Source organism: Meleagris gallopavo, chromosome 7, assembly GCF_905368555.1.
Source record: "Meleagris gallopavo chromosome 7, MGAL_WU_HG_1.1, whole genome shotgun sequence".
NCBI classification, from domain to species: Eukaryota; Metazoa; Chordata; class Aves; order Galliformes; family Phasianidae; genus Meleagris; species Meleagris gallopavo.
In genome coordinates, this window is record NC_139410.1 from 21,401,701 (window position 1) to 21,419,859 (window position 18,159).

Below are 18,159 nucleotides of genomic sequence, written 5' to 3' on the forward strand. Positions count from 1 at the left end.
TGCTGTCTGAGTAAGGCAATCAAGAGCAGCTCATTCTCTCAGCTCCCTCAGCTTGTGTCAAGGCTTCTCACAGCGCAAACTCTGCAGCAGGGCAGACACGATCTGAAACAGCCTCAGCAGTTTGGAGACCAAAAGCAATAATTATACGGACTCTGGTAAGAGGCATGTGGTCAAGCAGCAGCACAAACATTTCTGAGGTGCACCACCTTACTTAACACCTCACTTTATCTTCAAGGTCCCATCTCTGCCTTGCAGCCCTTGTTTCACAGTTTTAAAACAGCCCATTTCTCTAAGGTCACATTGCAGCACTGGGGTATAATACTGGGGACAGTGCCTGGTCTCCCAGCAACAGCTCAGGTTGGAGGGTAGTATGGTTAGGTCATGGTTGGACTCAATGGTCTTTAAGGTCTTTTCCAACCTGAGTGATTCTATGCTTTTATGAGAGCCCGTGACTAACAAGCAGAGTGGAAACCAAGTGGCCTCTACACAAAGGCAAGAAACTCTTATACTTGTTCTGGTTATTAGGTGAACATGGCTTATTCCAGTCCAGCAGATGTGGGCTCCTCTCAAGCATAAGGGGGACATACATACCTGCTGTCTTTCAGCATGTTTAAGATGTCATCTCGAAAGGTGTCTCTGTTCTTCTCCAGAAAGCCTCTTACATCATAAAGCACCTGCAACAAAGATAGAGCTGCTGGAACAGGGCAGTACAAGTCATTAAGCGCTTCTGCGTTAGCATGCCAATATATAAGACCTCCAGCAGAGCTACAAAGTAATGCTGCAGGCACATGTCAGGAGCTCAATTCTTAGGATCAAAGAAGGAGTTCCAGAGCTCAGCAGTTACTAGCAGAAAGGTGGCTTTTAGCCATCAATTTAAACAAACAAGGAAAACCAACCTCAAAGCCAGGAGCTAAGGTGTAGCAGCTGCAGAGAAACGCCCTGCAGTCAACAAGTGGGGAAATCCTCTGCAAGGTGCAAGCTACTCCATTTGTGTCAGGAAATATCACCAGTGCCACGTAGTGCCCTGTGCTCCCAGCTACCACTGCTCAGCAGCTGAGAGCCTATGAGAATCTTAGCCCTTCCTTCCTCTCAGACTTAGAGGATATAGCGATTGAAAATGACATGCTGTTTCAAGCCCATTGCACCTCCTATGCTCTGGTATGAGGCATACACACAGCTCAGAGAGATTCCTCATTTTGGAAATCTAAATATTCCATGACCTCACACCCAGGTGCAAGCATCTCATAGATACACTGTGAACACCTACCTCACCAGCATAATGCCTTATGCCAAACTGATGATCTGTCACTCGAGGCTTCACATAGTAAGGATTGCTCTGAAATGAAAGGGAAAAAGCATCTTAACGTCACTGCAGGAATAAATAGGATTAGTCAGGAGCTTGGCCGTGACTATGGCAATGCTGAGATGGGTAAGGACTTTACTTGTTGCAGAGCCTGATCACATGTGCAGCAGTTATCTGCATCTGCATTGCAAATATGTTATTCCCATAAGATGGAAAAATCCAGTCCTTCAAGGCATTCCTCATGTGAGCAAGGGCTTGCAGAATCAAGGTTGGGCAGGCATGCCATGGATGAAATGTTAATTCTTGCATGTCTGACACCCATGAAATTTCGGCTCCACACAAACCACGTGGTGCAGTACATGGGATCAGGATGCAGGGAAGATGGCAGCTTTGCAGAACTCCTATGTATTTGTCAAAAGAGGTACATATCAATCTCCTGTTTTCCTCTATATTTCATCTTCCTTTGCACCTCTCTTCCTCTTTTTCCACATTAATTTTCCTTTCTCTTATTAGCTCTTCCAATCTCCCTTTTTCCCCCCTCCCCCGTTTTACATGATAACCCCTAGACACGCAAGAACAGCCACATTACTTGAGATCAGTGATCCATTCAGCTGAGCATTCTGCCTTCAGCATTGGCTATGCAGAGTAAGAAAAACGCAAGTTCATGATACTTCTATACTCCCGCTCTCTACAACTCTGATTATTTCCACAAGGTCTGTCTGATTAGTAACCCCAAGTGGATTTCACTGCCAAACGCTTGCCCAGCTCCCAGCTATTAGGTTCGTATGTTTCATCCATGCCTACAATTCTCCAATTTCCTTCTCCCAGCTCCCCTATTGCTATTCAACCCAGAGTCAGAGGTCTGTAGGGGAACTGTTGATCACAGCCTGAACCTCTGATTGACCACCTGAGGCAAGCTGTGGGAGCACAGGTGAAGGCAATTCAGCTGTGCTACTAGAAAGTGTGGAGCCTGGCTTCATCTCTCCTAGATCCCATTTAAGTGCTGATTGCCACTGAGGAAGGATCTCTTTCTGGAGACTGCTCCTTGTGGAGTTTTACTGTAAGCCTATGACACCGGTGAGCATTTCCATTTATTTTGATAGTCTTTCCATTGCGATAATCTTATTAAGCCTAACCTTTGTACACCTATTGATTGTACAAGGTCATATTCTCTTAAGTCTCAGCTTTTATGCTCTTCCCCCTTTTGCAATCTACAGAAAACATAGAAGATGGCTTTTTCTCCTGCAAGGTCCATCAGGCTTTCCTGCAAGCGAGTGGATGCCTTCTAACACTCTTCCAGCCTACCACAGACACTTGACCAGTACAAAGAACACTTAGCCTTCTAAAAATACCAATTCCAGACCACTGTCTACTTCACTCTTCTTTCCTCCCTGTGCTCTAGCTCCTCACAGAGTTCTTCTCTCTCTCCTATGGGCTCTGGGGTTCCACGTTAACTGCTATCTCCTCAAAGCAGATAGAGGTGACACTATGAACAGCTTAATGAGAAGGCCACTTAATGTACAGAAATCACCAAAAACAGCAACCAAAATGTCATGGGGCATAAAAGAATGCAAAATAATACTGACAGTCTCATGCTGCTGTACAGTAAACAGGCACCTTCTTACCAAGGGAACAGCTTTCTGGTTTGATTATTTATCTCAGAAAAGATTAGGGAAAACACCTAGAGGAGTTCAGAGACAAACAGCAGAAAGAAAGAGGAGCTTTGAAATTTCTCCATCTGGAGACAAACTGAAGAGGTTGGGACAGTTAACAAAGAAAATACAAGGTAAGTGACATATTAAAATATCGATATATTAAAATACACAAAATACCAATGAGAAGCTAAATCAGGCATTCTTATACTAAAGGTTGAGATGTGTAAGAGAAATCTGAAGTGGACTGACTTGAAGGCATCCATTTAAGCCTAAAGAAAGGAAATATTTCTAAAAAAAAATTTCATGAGAAAAATGAGAATATCTGCATCTATGCCAGCAAAAAATGTCTGATAAAGGATATAAAGTAGTATGTTTTCAGGCTAGGATGAACCCTTAATTAGGGGAGCGGGTAACCTACTGGCCAACATGGCTATTGCTAAAATAGTGAATTGTTCTGTCAGTGCCTGCTACAGCATTTGATTTGCTTTGTTTTCAGTCTATTAGGACTCTGTTCGTCTGCTATGATGAACAGAGTGGTGGCTGTACTGGAGACAGGGTACAGGATTGCTACACTGATCTCACTGTGGTTGTTGTGTCCACAGGATAACTTTTTGACCTGCAGGAAAGAGCCCTCCTACTCCTGTGTCCAGAACACAAGAAAGAGGAGGAAAGAATGTAACTAATTAAGAACAATAAGAGTTTCCATTAAAAGTCACGAAGCAAAAACCATCCTCAGCCCCAGGAGATAGATTTGACGTGCTCTGGAGCAGGCTGCTGTGAGTCAGTTGGCAGAAGAAAACCACCCACGCCACGCGGCCGCATCCTGTGCCCACGGCGCTGCTGCACGTCCCATCACAGATCAGCAGAACCCGACCTCCTTCCCATGCCACAAAGTCAGACCTCCACCTGCAGCCTGCACACTCCCTCTCCGTGTGCAAGAAACCATCTGCAGGTTCCTTCACTTATTACTGTTGTTCAGCGCAGCCTTATTAAACACTTGCAGACTCGAGCCTAGGGCATTTCAAGTTTCTTGCACAAAGCACATATTTTACATCAACAGAACCTTCACTTTCAGCTTTGAAATGCTGATGGGGCTAACATACTGATCATTTGCCTGTCGGGTTATTTTCTTACTTACCATATGCTGGCTGTGAAGTTTTTCCAGAAGGGTGTTGTCTGTGCCTTTGGGGAATCGACTCTCTTCATTCACCAAAGCCAGCAGACCCAGTTTCTGCAGCCAAACAAGAGACAGGCTTTCACAGACAGCAAAAGCTTGAACTACATAGCACCAAGCCAAGAAACAGAGATTAGAACAATGTGGTGAGCAATAACCCACATGTTATACCCAGCAAAGCTCAAGCTGAAAGCACGGATACATTTTCCTGAGCTGGGACTAGGGCTAAAACAGCTCATGCTTCTGGCAAATATAAAGGAAAGAGGTCTTAAGCAACCACTTGTTTTTAAAAATCAAGAGACCCCATGGATGGCCTTAAGACAATCTGCAAACACAACCATGATCCCTGGAATCTGTCCCAGACAGTTGCTCACCTTCTCAATAAGGTCCAGGCACTCCGCATTATCCATCCAGTCAATAGCTTCCCAGTTTATCCCTTCCCTGACAGTCAAGAACAAGCAGAAAAATAAGTGAAAAGGAAGAACCAATGCCCTGAGCTACAGGAGAGAAGTGGCTGAGAATGGCTTTCCCAGGACTGAGGAGGATTTACAGGAGCTGGGCTATCCTGTGCCCAAGAAAGACACTTGCAAGGAAGACTACAGGCAACAGGTGATTTTCTCACACAGAGTTCCTCCAGGTAAAGGCTAATGTTAAGAAGACAGTGGAAGTGTTCCCTACAAGCCCTCAGCCCAGATGTCATACTTTCTAGTCTACAGCATTCAGAAATCTGTGGCCAACAGCTGGGAGCAGCCAAGTGGAATCAGTTCTTAAGAATGGAAAAAAAAACTATCTACCCCTTACATGGAAGAGAGAATCTTATTGCTTTAATGACAAAAATTCCAGCTCGCAGCTTTAAATGCTTGCAATAATGTGTATCAGAAAGGCCATATATTTTTTACCAAAAGGCCTCTTGGATTTCTTCTGAGAGCATTAAGTACTTCCAGAGCTGAAGAAAGTAGAGATTTCTGAAATCAGTGCAATCACCATTGAGTCAAGTTGTCTCAGGTGTCACAGATCACTTTCGTCTGATTGAATGACATAGGGCTACTTACTAAACCCAAAGAAGCAGGGCAGGTACTGTGGATGATGAGCTTTAATCACATCACCCTACAACAACTTGAAGAGTAGTCAATAACAAAATGCTCTCATTCTTCCCAAAGTTCAGTCATGGAATTTAAACTCCTATGTAATCATCTGAAAAAAAAAATCTTTTGTTGCAATGCTACCATTCCCAACACAAGCTTCCTGCAGGAGTTGGCCTGAGAAGTGAGTACATAAATAGCCTTGCAGTTTTGTAATCTTTAGAATTTCATGAATTGCCTATTCAGCTTCTCCTTTTACACGGCTGCTCTCATTTGCCCTCACTGACCCTACTCAATTGCTTCATTCACAAACATAAAGGCTTCTGTTTCAGAGCAAGAACTGAAGCAGTTCTCTAGCAGGCTCCTCTAGAAGCTGCAATAATCTAGAGCATCCCAGGTACTTTACAAAGTACAATCCAACATGAAGCTCACAAAGGAAAAACAACTGTGCAGAAGGCCCTGTGCTCTTTAACCTCAGGAAACAGTCCGATTAAAGTCTCCTTGCTGAGGAAAAGAGATATTTTCACAGCATTGGAAACTTTAGATCAGAAAGAGCTGTCAGATATCTACCAATAGGTAGCAATAAGTGGGTGAGTTTGGGAGTTGCTGTTACACGATATGTGATCACTGGAAGTTGACATGGGTTTCTGGAAAGACTGTAGAACTTCATGGAAGAGGGCAGCACTGTGTGCCAGACACGAGGTACATGAAACCACAGCCAACTATGGTACATCTTAAGGAAAAAGTGAAAGGAAAAAATGGGAAAACACTAGGAAAAAGTATCTGGTGCATTTCTTTGTTCTCCCACTCTCCTTTAGACATCCACTTTCAGCTGATGTTGGAGAGAGGAAAGGTTTTTTGACTAACCTAGTGCAGCTACCCCTCTGATCCTATCTTCAGCAAGTGACAGAAACAACCAACCCGACTGTAAGCAATGAACTCAAATGGAGAGGCACAGAACAGGAAGACGTGTTCAGACATACTATCAAGGTGAAGTTTTCACAGGTCTAATAGAAGAGTCTTGTATGTAAAGAGCCACAACTTTCAGGAGACCCATAACATGTTGTAATTGCTTTGGACTGTGTTTCAGGTGCTGGGGAGGGTTTGCTAGCTAGATCGAGAGCCTGGCAAAAAGTCATTGCTTAAGCCAAGTTCTTTCTGGGCTAGACTCAGATTCACCATTTGATAACAGGAGGGCTCAAAATCCTACAGTACAGACAGCTTTTGCTTGGAGACAAGTGACTTATGCTGGCAAAGAGCACACGGATGGTGCTTAGAGATGCACCAAAGTCAGGGCTGCACCAAGGCTCAGCTGCCTTTCCTGCTTGGACAGCACGAAGGAAGAATATAGTCCTCCTTTCTACCACCCACGAAAGCAATTTGTCACCTGTTGTACTCTAGCTGCTCCAAGGAGAAGATATGCTTGTTGAAATATTCCTGGAGCTTCTCATTTGCATAGTTAATGTTAAACTGCTCAAAACGATTCACCTGTGGGAAGAAACAAAGATTTTTAAATGTGATAGTCTTGTCCTTGCTCTATCTCCTGCAACAGATACAGGAAGGTGCCAGGCCTGGAACAAAGCCAGAGAGCACAGGGACAAGGGTGTCAAAATGGACATGAGAAAGACAGTATGGGGAGGCCCATCAAGAGAACAGTTTTTGTAGCTCATGCTTGGTTAACGCAATAGACCTAAATGGTAGTAAAGGATGCTAGAGGCAATCACATTTCTTCTTAAGACAAAAGAAACACTGTTCTGTAAAGGTTAGGCCACTGGGCTTTCTCTTCTTTGAAATGTCTGAGCAGTCACTAAATAATTGCTCACCACACATTCCTCATAATTGCAAACAGGAGCATTACACACTAGATTCTCAGCAAAAGGCAAAATAGAGGTAACCAGATAACGTACATGTAAAACCTGGACATTTATTTTGCATGTAAGTACAAAGCTAGCAGATACAGGTAATACTAAAGGTATATATAATACTGAAGTAGCATTAATAGTATTTGCTTAGAGTTTGTGTCACAAACCATACCTTGAACATCAGCCTGCACAAACACAGGTACCAAAAATGGACAGCTAAACAGATTTTGCCACTCCCAGAGGGAGGAGACAGCAGACAAGTCCCAAAATGCCCTATGCTATCTTACACAGGATACAAACCTACAGAACATCCTCCCTGCATCAACTGATCTCTCCAAAACCAACACACCCTGTGAAAGACAAAATCCTGACCTGGAAGTTCTCAAAGCCGAAGATATCCAGGATGCCCACAGACTTAAAGTTTTCCCTGCCTTTGATCTTCGTATTAATCTTGCTAATGAGCCATGAGAAGCACTGGGAATACAGCGCCATGGAGAGGGAGTCCCGGGAGTCTGCTGCCTGTAAACACAGAGGAAAAAAAGGAGTCACAGGGAGAGCAGAAGGCATGAGGGGCACCAGGAATCTCTACAGGAATTCAGATCCCTCCATTCCTCTTTCGATGCCTTGGCCTCTGTACTGATTATATATGACGCAGTATTTATAGGTACAATCAATATTCAAGATTGCAAATAGGCCAGACATGCACGGATGTACCATGTTTTACCTTTAGGTAACTGAGCTTGAGAGGCTGAAGGAAGTAGCAAAAAAATAAATAAAATCACTAATATATTTTGGAACAGGTCCTGGAGTAGGGTAGGTGGGAAAATAACTCACAACTAAGAGCCCATAGCAGTCATTTGCACCACTTGAGCCAGTATTTGCAACAACATACAAAACAGCATTTAAAAAAAAAAATAAAAAAAAAAAAATCACAGAACATCCTGATTTCTTGGTTTAGTACTATTGTAGAACAGTCAGATGGTGTCAGCTCAATTTTTCAAACCCAGCAAGGCAGAATCTAATAGAGCATTCTGCCACCAAGTTATCAGGTGCCTCTCCAAAACATCATCATCTCACTGGAAGCCAACCATCAGCCAGGACACATGTCCCACAACGAGGTGAGTGGAGAGACCTTCCTGGAGCCAATCCTACATCCCATGCAGTGATCATAACCAAGAGAGAAAAAAAGAGCTTAAACTGTGAATGCTAACATGGAGTGGATAATTGTGTCTAAGTGTAGGGGTGAATGTCCGAAACTGAACTTCTGAACTCTCAAACAGAAGGAACTGGAATGGGCTGGTTGTGCTTTTTGATAGATCTTGGACTAAACAAAAGTGGCATGCCCCAAATCCTTCAATTAAAAAGAGACATGAGACAGAACCACAACATAAGAGGCTGATCATATGCTGGCCTTCCACACACAGGCTATTCAGATAAAAAAACTGGGACTTATGTTTCTGGGAAGAAGAGGAGGTCAAAAAGAAGGGTTATCAAAAGGAAGCAAACACAAAGATAAGAAGGGAGCCAGGAAAGACCCCAGGTAAAGATTCTGACTGAATGAACCTGAATCCACCCAGTCCCTCAGCTTGCTCCCAAGGCCCACCAGCTGGATCCTCCTTTCCTCCCAATCTCACTGATACTCTCCCTCCTCTCTCCCTCTGGGGTAGCATCTGCTCTCCAGCAACCCAAGGTCTAAGGCACACAGCAACCTTCCTTCTCCATATTTCAAAGCTCAGGCACGTAAGCCTTCTCCAGGTATCTCTTCTCTCCACCAGGTGATCTTTCTCATGCATCAAGACAGGGAAGGATCCCAAGCGCCCTAGCACCTTTGCCTGCAGAATCCAAGTGGAGCCAGACCTCCCCATCCAGCTGTACAGCAAAACCACATCCCCCACAACATGGCATGAGATTCTCAAAGGCCCTTTTCACCCTCCCAGCCCTGCCCGCCTTCAGGCGGGTTCATCCATTCAACCCACTGAAATGTCAAAGCTCAAATGGGCAGCAAGCCCGCTACAGAAGAAGAAATCCTTGGCAGCAGCATCATCTCATTCCCACAGTAGCAAGTGGGAAGAGGTGAGCACAGAACACGGGGGCTAAGAGCCTGTACAACCCCATAGGCCTCCTGGTCGGTGCAACAGGCTCACCTAGCAATGGTACCTAAGCCATTTAGAGAAAAATGAATACAAAGTGAAAAACTTATCATAAATTGAAGCTTGTAAAGTGAAGAGCTGGGATGCCAAAGGCCGGCCTTGTCTGAGGGCCATTTTTCAGCTCCAGTCTCCGGTGCAGCTGGAGCAAATGTACTTAAAGAGGCTGTGAAAACACCTTTGGCAGGAAATCAGAAGAAAGGTTGGACTGACATCTGTCAGAGGGAACCCAGAAACACTGGCTTCTCTGCCAGTGCACAGGGCAGATCAATAACCCTTTGCTGTCTGTGCTAGCCCAAGATTTCCATTACAGATGTTTATTTTGCTATAACACAATGCTTATTCTGTCCTAATAGCAGTAGCTCTCATTTCCCAGCACCATGCCTTTTATTAATGACAAAAGATGATTTACCAGTTATTTATGTACGGACCTAAAACACCAAGAGTGCCCTCAAGTGACTAGTGGCACCGTGAGTTACAGCTGGTAGGAACAACACCGCAATGAGCCACAGAGAAATACAAGAGATTAGCAGGACTGGCTCCAGCAGGCAGTACAGGTTTGGAGACAAGAACACAGAAGTTTGGTGAGCTCTTCTGCACATGTGGATACACAAACAAGCCTACTGTGGTAACAGCCTAACACCTGCTGGATGGTTTGTGGTAACTGTGTGTCAGTTGTTACCTTCCAATAAATGCAAGATAACTTGGGAGTTCCGCAAGGCAAAAGCATGCGTACATGCAATGACCACAAAGCATCTGATGCACCCTCTGCACGACAGGAGCACAACCAATTCCTGGAGTCTGAAGGTGATCTAAAACTGTTATCGTGCTCTGCCTGTCCCCAAAGCCTAAAAAGCAGAAGAGGCAACAATGGGACCTGATCTACTGCTAAGGGCAAAAAACTGAAGGACACAGCGGAGAGCTGAATGGGTTTAACAGGGAACTCTAAACCTGAGTGGGTGATAGAAGGCCTGGAAACACAGAGGTAGCAGAATACACTAGGATACATACCTGCTCCACAGTGAGGGGAGAGCTGATCTCTTCCCCACGCAGAATCATGGATCTCTGAGTCAGGACATCAGACAGCTGGAAGGCATCTAAGCCCAGGAGGTCACTGGCAATGTTCAGCACTAACAAGAAAGATAAACACATTTTTTTCCCCCTGCATGGATCCCCATCAGGGCAAGGAATCCACGTTCTGCAGCTCAGCATAGAATTCCCAGTGATTCCTCTAAGGCAAGCAACTAAGCCCCAGCAAGAGGAGCCCCTTTACTTAATTCTCCTTGGCACACCTGAAGCTGTGTGCTCACATACCTACTATAAGGCAGGGTCAATTCCTATTAGGGGCTCAGAGAATCAGGTTAAATTCAGCCCTTCTGCCAACAACAAGAACAGCAGAACACAGGGTAAAACTCAGCAGCAGCAAATATTCACTGAATGGGAAGGTACATTTTCCTACAGGCACAATAGCACAGCATGAGATTGCTGAACTTGCGTGTCCAGAAGAAATGAAATTAATTTCAGACATAAAGCATTTGTGATATATGTTCATTACCTCCATGTGTCTAGGGACTCACTTTATCAGCCCAGCTCAGGCCAGCTATCTGTAACAGAGTGCAAACTAGCAGGTGCTTCAAAGAAAAATTTGAAATAGATTTATCTATGTAAAGCTGTAATGTGATGGAAAGTACCACAAAGATAGCAGGGTGGCAAAATCTTTGTCTGCAGCAAATGAGAATGAGCCCAAACGCAGCAACCACAGACACAGAAACAAAGGAAGAAAATCTGCTTACTTTTAGAAAGACCTCAGATAGGCAGGGATCTCCAATGAGATACCCTTACCTCTACTGCCAACACTTAAGTGAGGTCAGGGAAGAGATGGATCCTGGTTCCACCTCTTCTGGTCACTCAATGCACTGCATGCACCTGAGCTCCCCTGGGTTGGCCCTGCCTTCACACCACGTGCTGGTGGAAATCACTGGTTCAGGCCATGATTTAGCATTTCTGCTACAATCTAAAACTCCTCCTTGTTCCTATTTCTTCTTGCTCTTTCAAAGCAAAAGAGAAACTGTGAGATTGTGAACTTGGTTTCAGAGTATCCAAGCCCGACTAAACCATGTTGTGCTTGAAGCCATGCCTCCTGTGGCAATGGAGGCAAGGCTAAACTGCAGGGAATCCTCTGGCAAAGGCACTGCTGGTCAGGACTGGGAGAAGAGTGAACTTTGTTGGGGGTCCTATGGGGGTTTTGCACGACTGACCAAGTCATGAGGGTCCCACTTACCTGCTTTGGTTGTAACCTGGGCCCCGCCAGCTGTCATAAACTCAACATTTCCCAGGTGAAGAGTGCCAGAAAGAAGTTTGAAGATGTCTCGGATCTCTTCAGAGCTGAAGTCCACCACCTTCATGGCAGTCTACACAAAACCACACAGCCAGTGTTGGCTGTAGATACAGCCAAAGTACAATGGAACCACCACGCTTACACCCTGAGTTCTCTTCTCAGCTGAAGTATAAATGCCATGTTGTCATTGAAAACCTCTGCTGTACTGGAGACATTTCTTTCCTTTAAATCACATCTAAGCAGGAGCTATTGAAATCCTAAGCTGCCTCCTCTCACCTTGCCTATCTGGTTCCACGTACATCAGTAGAGCCCTTGGGCTGATAACACGTCACTTGTCAAACAAAATGTGAATTGCATATTGATCCTGATAAACTCACGACCTCTGGTAAAGTTACAGACATTGACAGAAATCTGTGTGGCATTTCAGAATATGCCATTTGCAGGGGTGATACAACTAGAACATCTCTGGAGAATGCCTAAGTGTTCCCTTTCAAACGGTCAAAGTGAGATTTCTAGGATCAGGACATGTAGAGAGCTCTCAGGAATCAGTATGGGGCACAGGGGTGAGGATCATATCCTCCAGAGTCTCCATCGTTCTAAATGATTATTCATCTTTGACTGCTTCCCAGACTCTCCCATTCCTGTACACTAAGAACACTCTATGAGCCTTGTTTTTACCATGAGCAGGGAAAAGATTCAAAGGTTGCTGAACACCATATTTTAGTGTAGGACAAATCAATCCTGCCCGTAATGTCCAGGTCCTGCAGCACACTTAGCCCATGAGACTGTGCCCAGGAAGCTCAGGAGGATTAGAACAGAACTCACCATGACCTTAGTGAACATTTCTCCGTCATTCAAGTTCTCATCATTCACACAGCCAGACTGGCTCAAGTACCGATAAGTCTCTGGCTCAGCAAGGGAGAGGCTCTCTGCAATAGCAAAGGAAGCAGGAGAAGAGAGAGAAAAAAGTTTATTTAGCAAACAATCTTTTCCTTCCACAGTATTGGTTCCCTAAAACAATGGGTATGGTCACCACAATGGGTATGTTCATCTAAATAGATTCCATATGCTCAAAGGGTGCACCTAGACAGTGACTGCACTGGGCGAGGGGGTGTGCAGGAACAAAGCTTGCAGTGATATCAAAATGATTTAAAACGTTCAAACCCCAGGCTGCCTGCAGTCACAGAAGCACCTTATCATACTGAACTGACTTGGAAAAAAGAGAAGAAAAAGATGAAATTCAATCTTGTTAAGCATACAGAAAAATAGTCAACTATATACGCAATGAGCAGTGACCTCTAAATTAAGTATTTCCACTTGGTTCAGAGAGCCACAGTAATATTTCTGAACACGTCTCAGTGCTGAGCAGCAATCAAAAACTGATTACTGAAAATTGCACAGAAAGAACACAGTGCAAAACATAAGAAACTGAATTAGGTCTCTGCGCATATATTTGGCACAACCACATCTTGAATACTATCTGCAGATTTGATCCCCCTTTTCAAAAAGAATAGAGGAGAACTGAAAGATCTACAAAGAGAGAAAAGGATGATCAAGAGGTAGGAATGCACTACAGACAGGGGAAGGGAAGCAGCCTGGGATGCCAGCTTAGAAAGGGAGACAGAGAAGAGCAATTTGCTTAAGAGCAGAATATATTTTCTGTGCTTTCTTAAAGTACCTACACGATCCCCACTGTTTCCCTTTGTTGCCAAGGCTTTACAGCTGGACTTGAGAAGAGATTAAGCAATACCCCAGAAAATGGAGTTACCTTTCAGCTCCCCGCTCACACCAGCCAGCAGAGCATAGAAGATGTGGTAATTCCTCTCTCCAGGATTCTGGTGTACCACTCTGTTCTGAAACAAAGAATGCAGGCATAGCCAGAAGGAAGAGGCTGCACTTGTGGTTGCGAAGGCAGCGGGAGGATGGGATACAGGTAAATCTCTAGGACCAATGCACAAGAGAGGCTGCCTCCAGCTCAGCAGTGATGTTGCCTGAACAAGCTGTACATCAAGATCTTTTCTTGTGCGACTGTGCTGCTAAGCATGTAACTCACTGAAAGTGTGCCCACAGGGAAATGGATCCTTGCAGGTTCTGGCCCTGCTTTTCAGTGAGCCTACAGAGTCTGAAGTAAAAGTAAAGTAAACTGAATCAGAGCACAGCTGATGACATTTGGAGTAGTACCACCAAAAGCCCCTCTATGGAACTTAATTACTTGCTCTCTCCTTTTCTCCTCATTGAACCTGTTTTCTTAGAGCCTCTCTGGACTTTCTGGTGTTCATAAAAGCCATGAGAACAGGGTCTAGTAGATACAGAACCTCCTGTTCCTCCACCACCCTCTTCCTCACTTGGTGCAGTTGTGGAGGTAACATCTGAAGAGCTGGTGTCTGCATTCTGCTCCCAGGGGTGGAGACAGCAGCAGCACTGACACTGCTTCAACATGGCTATGGTAGAGGTGACACCTACCTTTTCCAGTAAATCTGAACCACGTATCAAGGAGAAAGCATTCAAATGATATATGGCTATTCGTCACTATTCCCTTTCCACAGAGGTACAATGTGCCAAAGAGACATATAGAAGGGCAGGGTCTGATAGAAGACAGGATCTGCATAATGGTGGGGTAACCTAACAAAGGATGAGCTACTTAGGGAGATTAGAGGGGCCACTCCAACCCAAGAGACTGCATTTCACGTAAGTCTTGCATCAGATTGCTGGGTTTCTGCAAGAGACAGCTATCTTTCATCTACTGACAGCAGAAAGAGCAGAGACTAAACAATTCCAGCCTGTTATTTACAGCAGTAGTAAATTCATCTGGCTGCTGCTCCAGTGGAAATTGGTGTGGTTTGCAGTGATCGGCGGCTTTGAACATCAGCATCAATAAATGCAGCTTCAGCTGCCCCATGCAGACAAAAGATGTGTCACAGCCTTTGGGATAGGGCTACGTGGGCAAACAAGGAAGAAAGTGGTCATGGCACAATATAACTGGACTACATCCACCCTTTCCTGTCCTTGATTAAGGTTTCAAGGAAACTGGAGATGGGCACCCCAAAAGGAGGAGCTGTAATTGGTGCTCTGAATTCCTGCTGTTCTCTGCATCCAAATATTGTGCAAGAGCAATTGACTTGCTTTGGTTTCACCCTTCTAAATAATCAATAAATGGTGATGAGCCATTTCTGGACCCACCCTGAGATCCTCCTTCTCTCCACTCCCTCCAACCATTCCTGGTCCACCAAAGAAAAGGATACAGTCAGTGACTCGTCCGCCCTGGATGTGCCCATGCTGAGAGAAGTGCAGCTGGATGAACTTGCCGAAGCGGCTAGAGTTGTTATTATAAACTGTCTTGGCGTTTCCAAAGGCCTCCAGAATTGGGCTGCAAGAAACAAGGCAATGAAGATGGGGGTGGTGATGTGATACCATTACAACAAAGCCTGTGTCCAGTCTTCTGCCATTCGTACAGCACACACTGCTGTGCGAGATTCATTTGTTAAAACACCAGTCTGGACAAGCAGGAAGAGCTCAAGGGCAAGGAAGGATGGCAAGAGCAATTTGTCATCATGTGCAACACAATTTTAAACCTTTGGGATTGACTTAATTAAATCAGACCCTGATCAGTGTGAGCAGCTGGTGTTCGTTCCATTGAGGGCATTCCCCACCAGTATGGCTTCAGAAATGGCAAGATTCTGGCAGGCTGTGTGCTTCATACAGCAGCACCCCACAGAATGGGCCTGTAATTTGTTAACGATGGTCAGGAACGCCATCTAGGGCAAACACTGTAGCTTCAAACCATCTCTTTTTTCCTTTTTTCTACTTCCTCTTTTGAAAGAGAAGCCAATTTCAGTAATCTCTTAAAATTAAAGGCAAACATCTTCAAACAAACAGCTCTGCACTGATTGGTTGGGTCCTGGTCCTGTTACTTAAAAACATGATTAGGTTGATACAAGTCACATGATTTCCAAGCTGAGGGAATACATACAAATTACATAATTGGGAACTTCAATCTAGGAGAGTCACATTATCCACTTCACAAATAAGTACCGAAAAAAAAATCTATCAAACTTTGGATGGGTGTCTCTTGGTCACCTTCCAGTCTCCAGGAAGATCATACAGATGGGAAGGGGCGAGTTACCATGCAGTTTGGTTCTTGCACCGGGGAAAAAACTTAATACCATTCAAAGGGACACATAGAACCCAGGATTAAAATATTCCATTTTGCAATGCAGCCAATTTTAAAATAACCTGAAAGCCTGACAAGCACAGAGCCTGGTGATCCTACAAGCACGGCCTGGATGTCGTCATGCTCAATTTTAAGACATACACAGCTTTGAACAAAAAAACGACTGCAGTTGTTACCCTGAGAAATACGGGCTTTTTAAATGTCTCCATCTGTCTGCTGCGTGGTTCTTCTTGAGACGGACGCAGATAGGGGATTATTCAGAAGTTAATCATTATAGCAGATTATAGAACAACAACTAATCACAACAAGTCTTGAGTCGTGACTGCGCCATACTTAAGAGCTTTTATTTTTTTCCCAAAGTTTCCAACTGTCCACATTGCCCTGCCGCAGGGAGGGATGTTATCCATGTCCCCTCCATCTGTGGCCATAGGGCACTGTGCCACAGGAGATGTGAGACCAGGGCTGTGCCATGATTTGTGGGCCAGCTCGAGGGTGGGCATGGCAGGGGAGCTACTGAAGGGTGTAGAAATACCAGCCTTGCTGGAGTATTAACCCTCTGTTCAAGCCCAACAGCCCAAACACAAGCACTGCCCAGAAGATAGTGCCTGCAAAGTGATAGCTGCAGGTATGGAGGCGAAATGCACCTGCTCTCCAGGATGGCTTCCTCCACATGTGTGCTCTTCTCAGAGGCGGGGGCCCCAAGGGAGGTCTGGCTCATGGCTGACAGGAATTTCAGCAGCAGCTTGGTGCTCTCAGTCTTTCCAGCTCCACTTTCTCCGCTGTGGAGGAAGAGATGCATTGCACTCACAGCTCCAGGACAAACTGAAGTAACAGCCCCCCCACCCACGGCACGTAATGCAGCCAGAGAGTAGCCAATTCCCCCCTTTCTGACCTTATCAGAACACACTGGCTGTCGTGACGCTTCCACAAACAGCAGTAGCACTCGTTAGCGGTGGCGAAGATATGGGGAGGCAGCTCACCCAGGCGGTGCTGCCTGTACAGCTCTATGGCATCCATGCTATACAGACCAGGGATGGGCCTGTAGGGGTTCACTGATGCCAGGATGGAGCCAATGTTGGTCTGAGGGGAGAAAACAAAACACAGCAAGGAAATAAAGCTCCAGAAAAAAAAAATAAACCTAAGACTAAGGAGCGTCAGGGGGCACCTTCACGGCTCCACCCCAGGATCCCCAGTGCAGGAGGCTTGGATGGGTTCAAGCAGCTCCTGAACAAAGAGGGGACATGAAGACAAGAGACATTAAAGTGTGTCATTCTGCTGCTGCTGAAAAAATGATGTTTGGAGCAGCTTAAATCACGTGGTAAAACCAAATCGAGATTGACAGCTGAAGCTCAAGGATTTCAAGTCAAAATATTGTGACATTTTCTCAATACTTTATTTTGAAAATATTTCATTTGAAAATACTTCAATTTAAGAAAAGAGTTTGCAAGGTTTAAAACAAAATACCTGAAGTCAATTTATCCAATTTCAAACATTTTCTTTTGTGAAGTCAGAAGGAAATTCATTCTGGTTTTTGGTTCAGCCAGCCAGCTCAAATCCAGTTATTCTCAGAGCTGCAGTACAGAGCAATGGTGCTATCTCCTAGCACAATGTGGTCAACGTCCAGCTTAAATCCTGCTACTGAGGTGGGAACCTCCTTTACAGGGCTGCTGCTCCACTCCAGGAGCAGCCATTCTCAGCAGGGTGTCAGATGAAACCCCTGGAGCACTGCATAGTATTACTGCCAAACCATGAACTACCAGTCATCACGTACAGATAAAAGGATTTGCATGCATCCATTGAAGAAGCTGTAAGTGGAACATTTGGCGATGAGAAAGACATCTGCTTTCTCGCTGTTATACTGTAATGCCAAGCTCCGAAGCCAGAAGCCAGGCTAATAAGATGCAATAGTCACCAAACTATTTAATTGTTATTTAATACAGCAGCAATACAGATCACCAGGGACAAGCCATCACCTAAGCCTCACTGCATTACCAGCAGTACCCACATAAGTGGGCAAGAAGGGAATAAGACCTGAAGACCCTCTGATACAGAGCCTTGTAGGCAGAAATACAGTTCACTGGTGACAGAAACAATAAGAGAGCAGATGATGCAGGCTATTGTTGTGCTCGTATTTTCTGAAGTAGCTTGATAGAGTTGGAATAAAATTTCTTTGGAAAAGTTCTCCAATTGCCATCCTCTTCCTCCTCCTTTTTATTTATTGTTATTATTTTAAATACTGGTTCTTCTGAGTTACCTTTCCTTCAGGTGATTTTGTTCTCCAGAGACATTTCTTGCCTGTTTCTGATCTCCTTGATTTCCTTCCAGATATTTTTTGCCCTGACCTATAGGCATAACTCCCCTTGGTAAAGCTTCACCTGCAACCCTGGCCTACTATATTCTAGCTGTGAAGGAACATACTAAATACAC

General features: G+C 44.7%; 1 protein-coding gene across 1 annotated transcript in view; it reads right to left on the minus strand.

The window, feature by feature from the left end:
* The window catches only part of LOC100548805 (myosin X-like), a 67,929-nt gene that overhangs the window by 37,558 nt on the left and 12,212 nt on the right, over positions 1–18,159 (minus strand). Inside the window, exons 4-17 of the mRNA XM_085228160.1 lie at positions 16,625–16,812; positions 16,377–16,511; positions 14,804–14,928; positions 14,025–14,038; positions 13,330–13,414; positions 12,387–12,490; positions 11,505–11,634; positions 10,235–10,353; positions 7,449–7,595; positions 6,602–6,702; positions 4,507–4,573; positions 4,097–4,189; positions 1,268–1,336; positions 592–674 (exon numbers count right to left, since the gene is read on the minus strand). Coding sequence (XP_085084286.1) covers positions 592–674; positions 1,268–1,336; positions 4,097–4,189; positions 4,507–4,573; positions 6,602–6,702; positions 7,449–7,595; positions 10,235–10,353; positions 11,505–11,634; positions 12,387–12,490; positions 13,330–13,414; positions 14,025–14,038; positions 14,804–14,928; positions 16,377–16,511; positions 16,625–16,812 — 1,460 coding nt within the window. The remainder of the gene's footprint in view (positions 1–591; positions 675–1,267; positions 1,337–4,096; positions 4,190–4,506; positions 4,574–6,601; positions 6,703–7,448; positions 7,596–10,234; positions 10,354–11,504; positions 11,635–12,386; positions 12,491–13,329; positions 13,415–14,024; positions 14,039–14,803; positions 14,929–16,376; positions 16,512–16,624; positions 16,813–18,159) is intronic.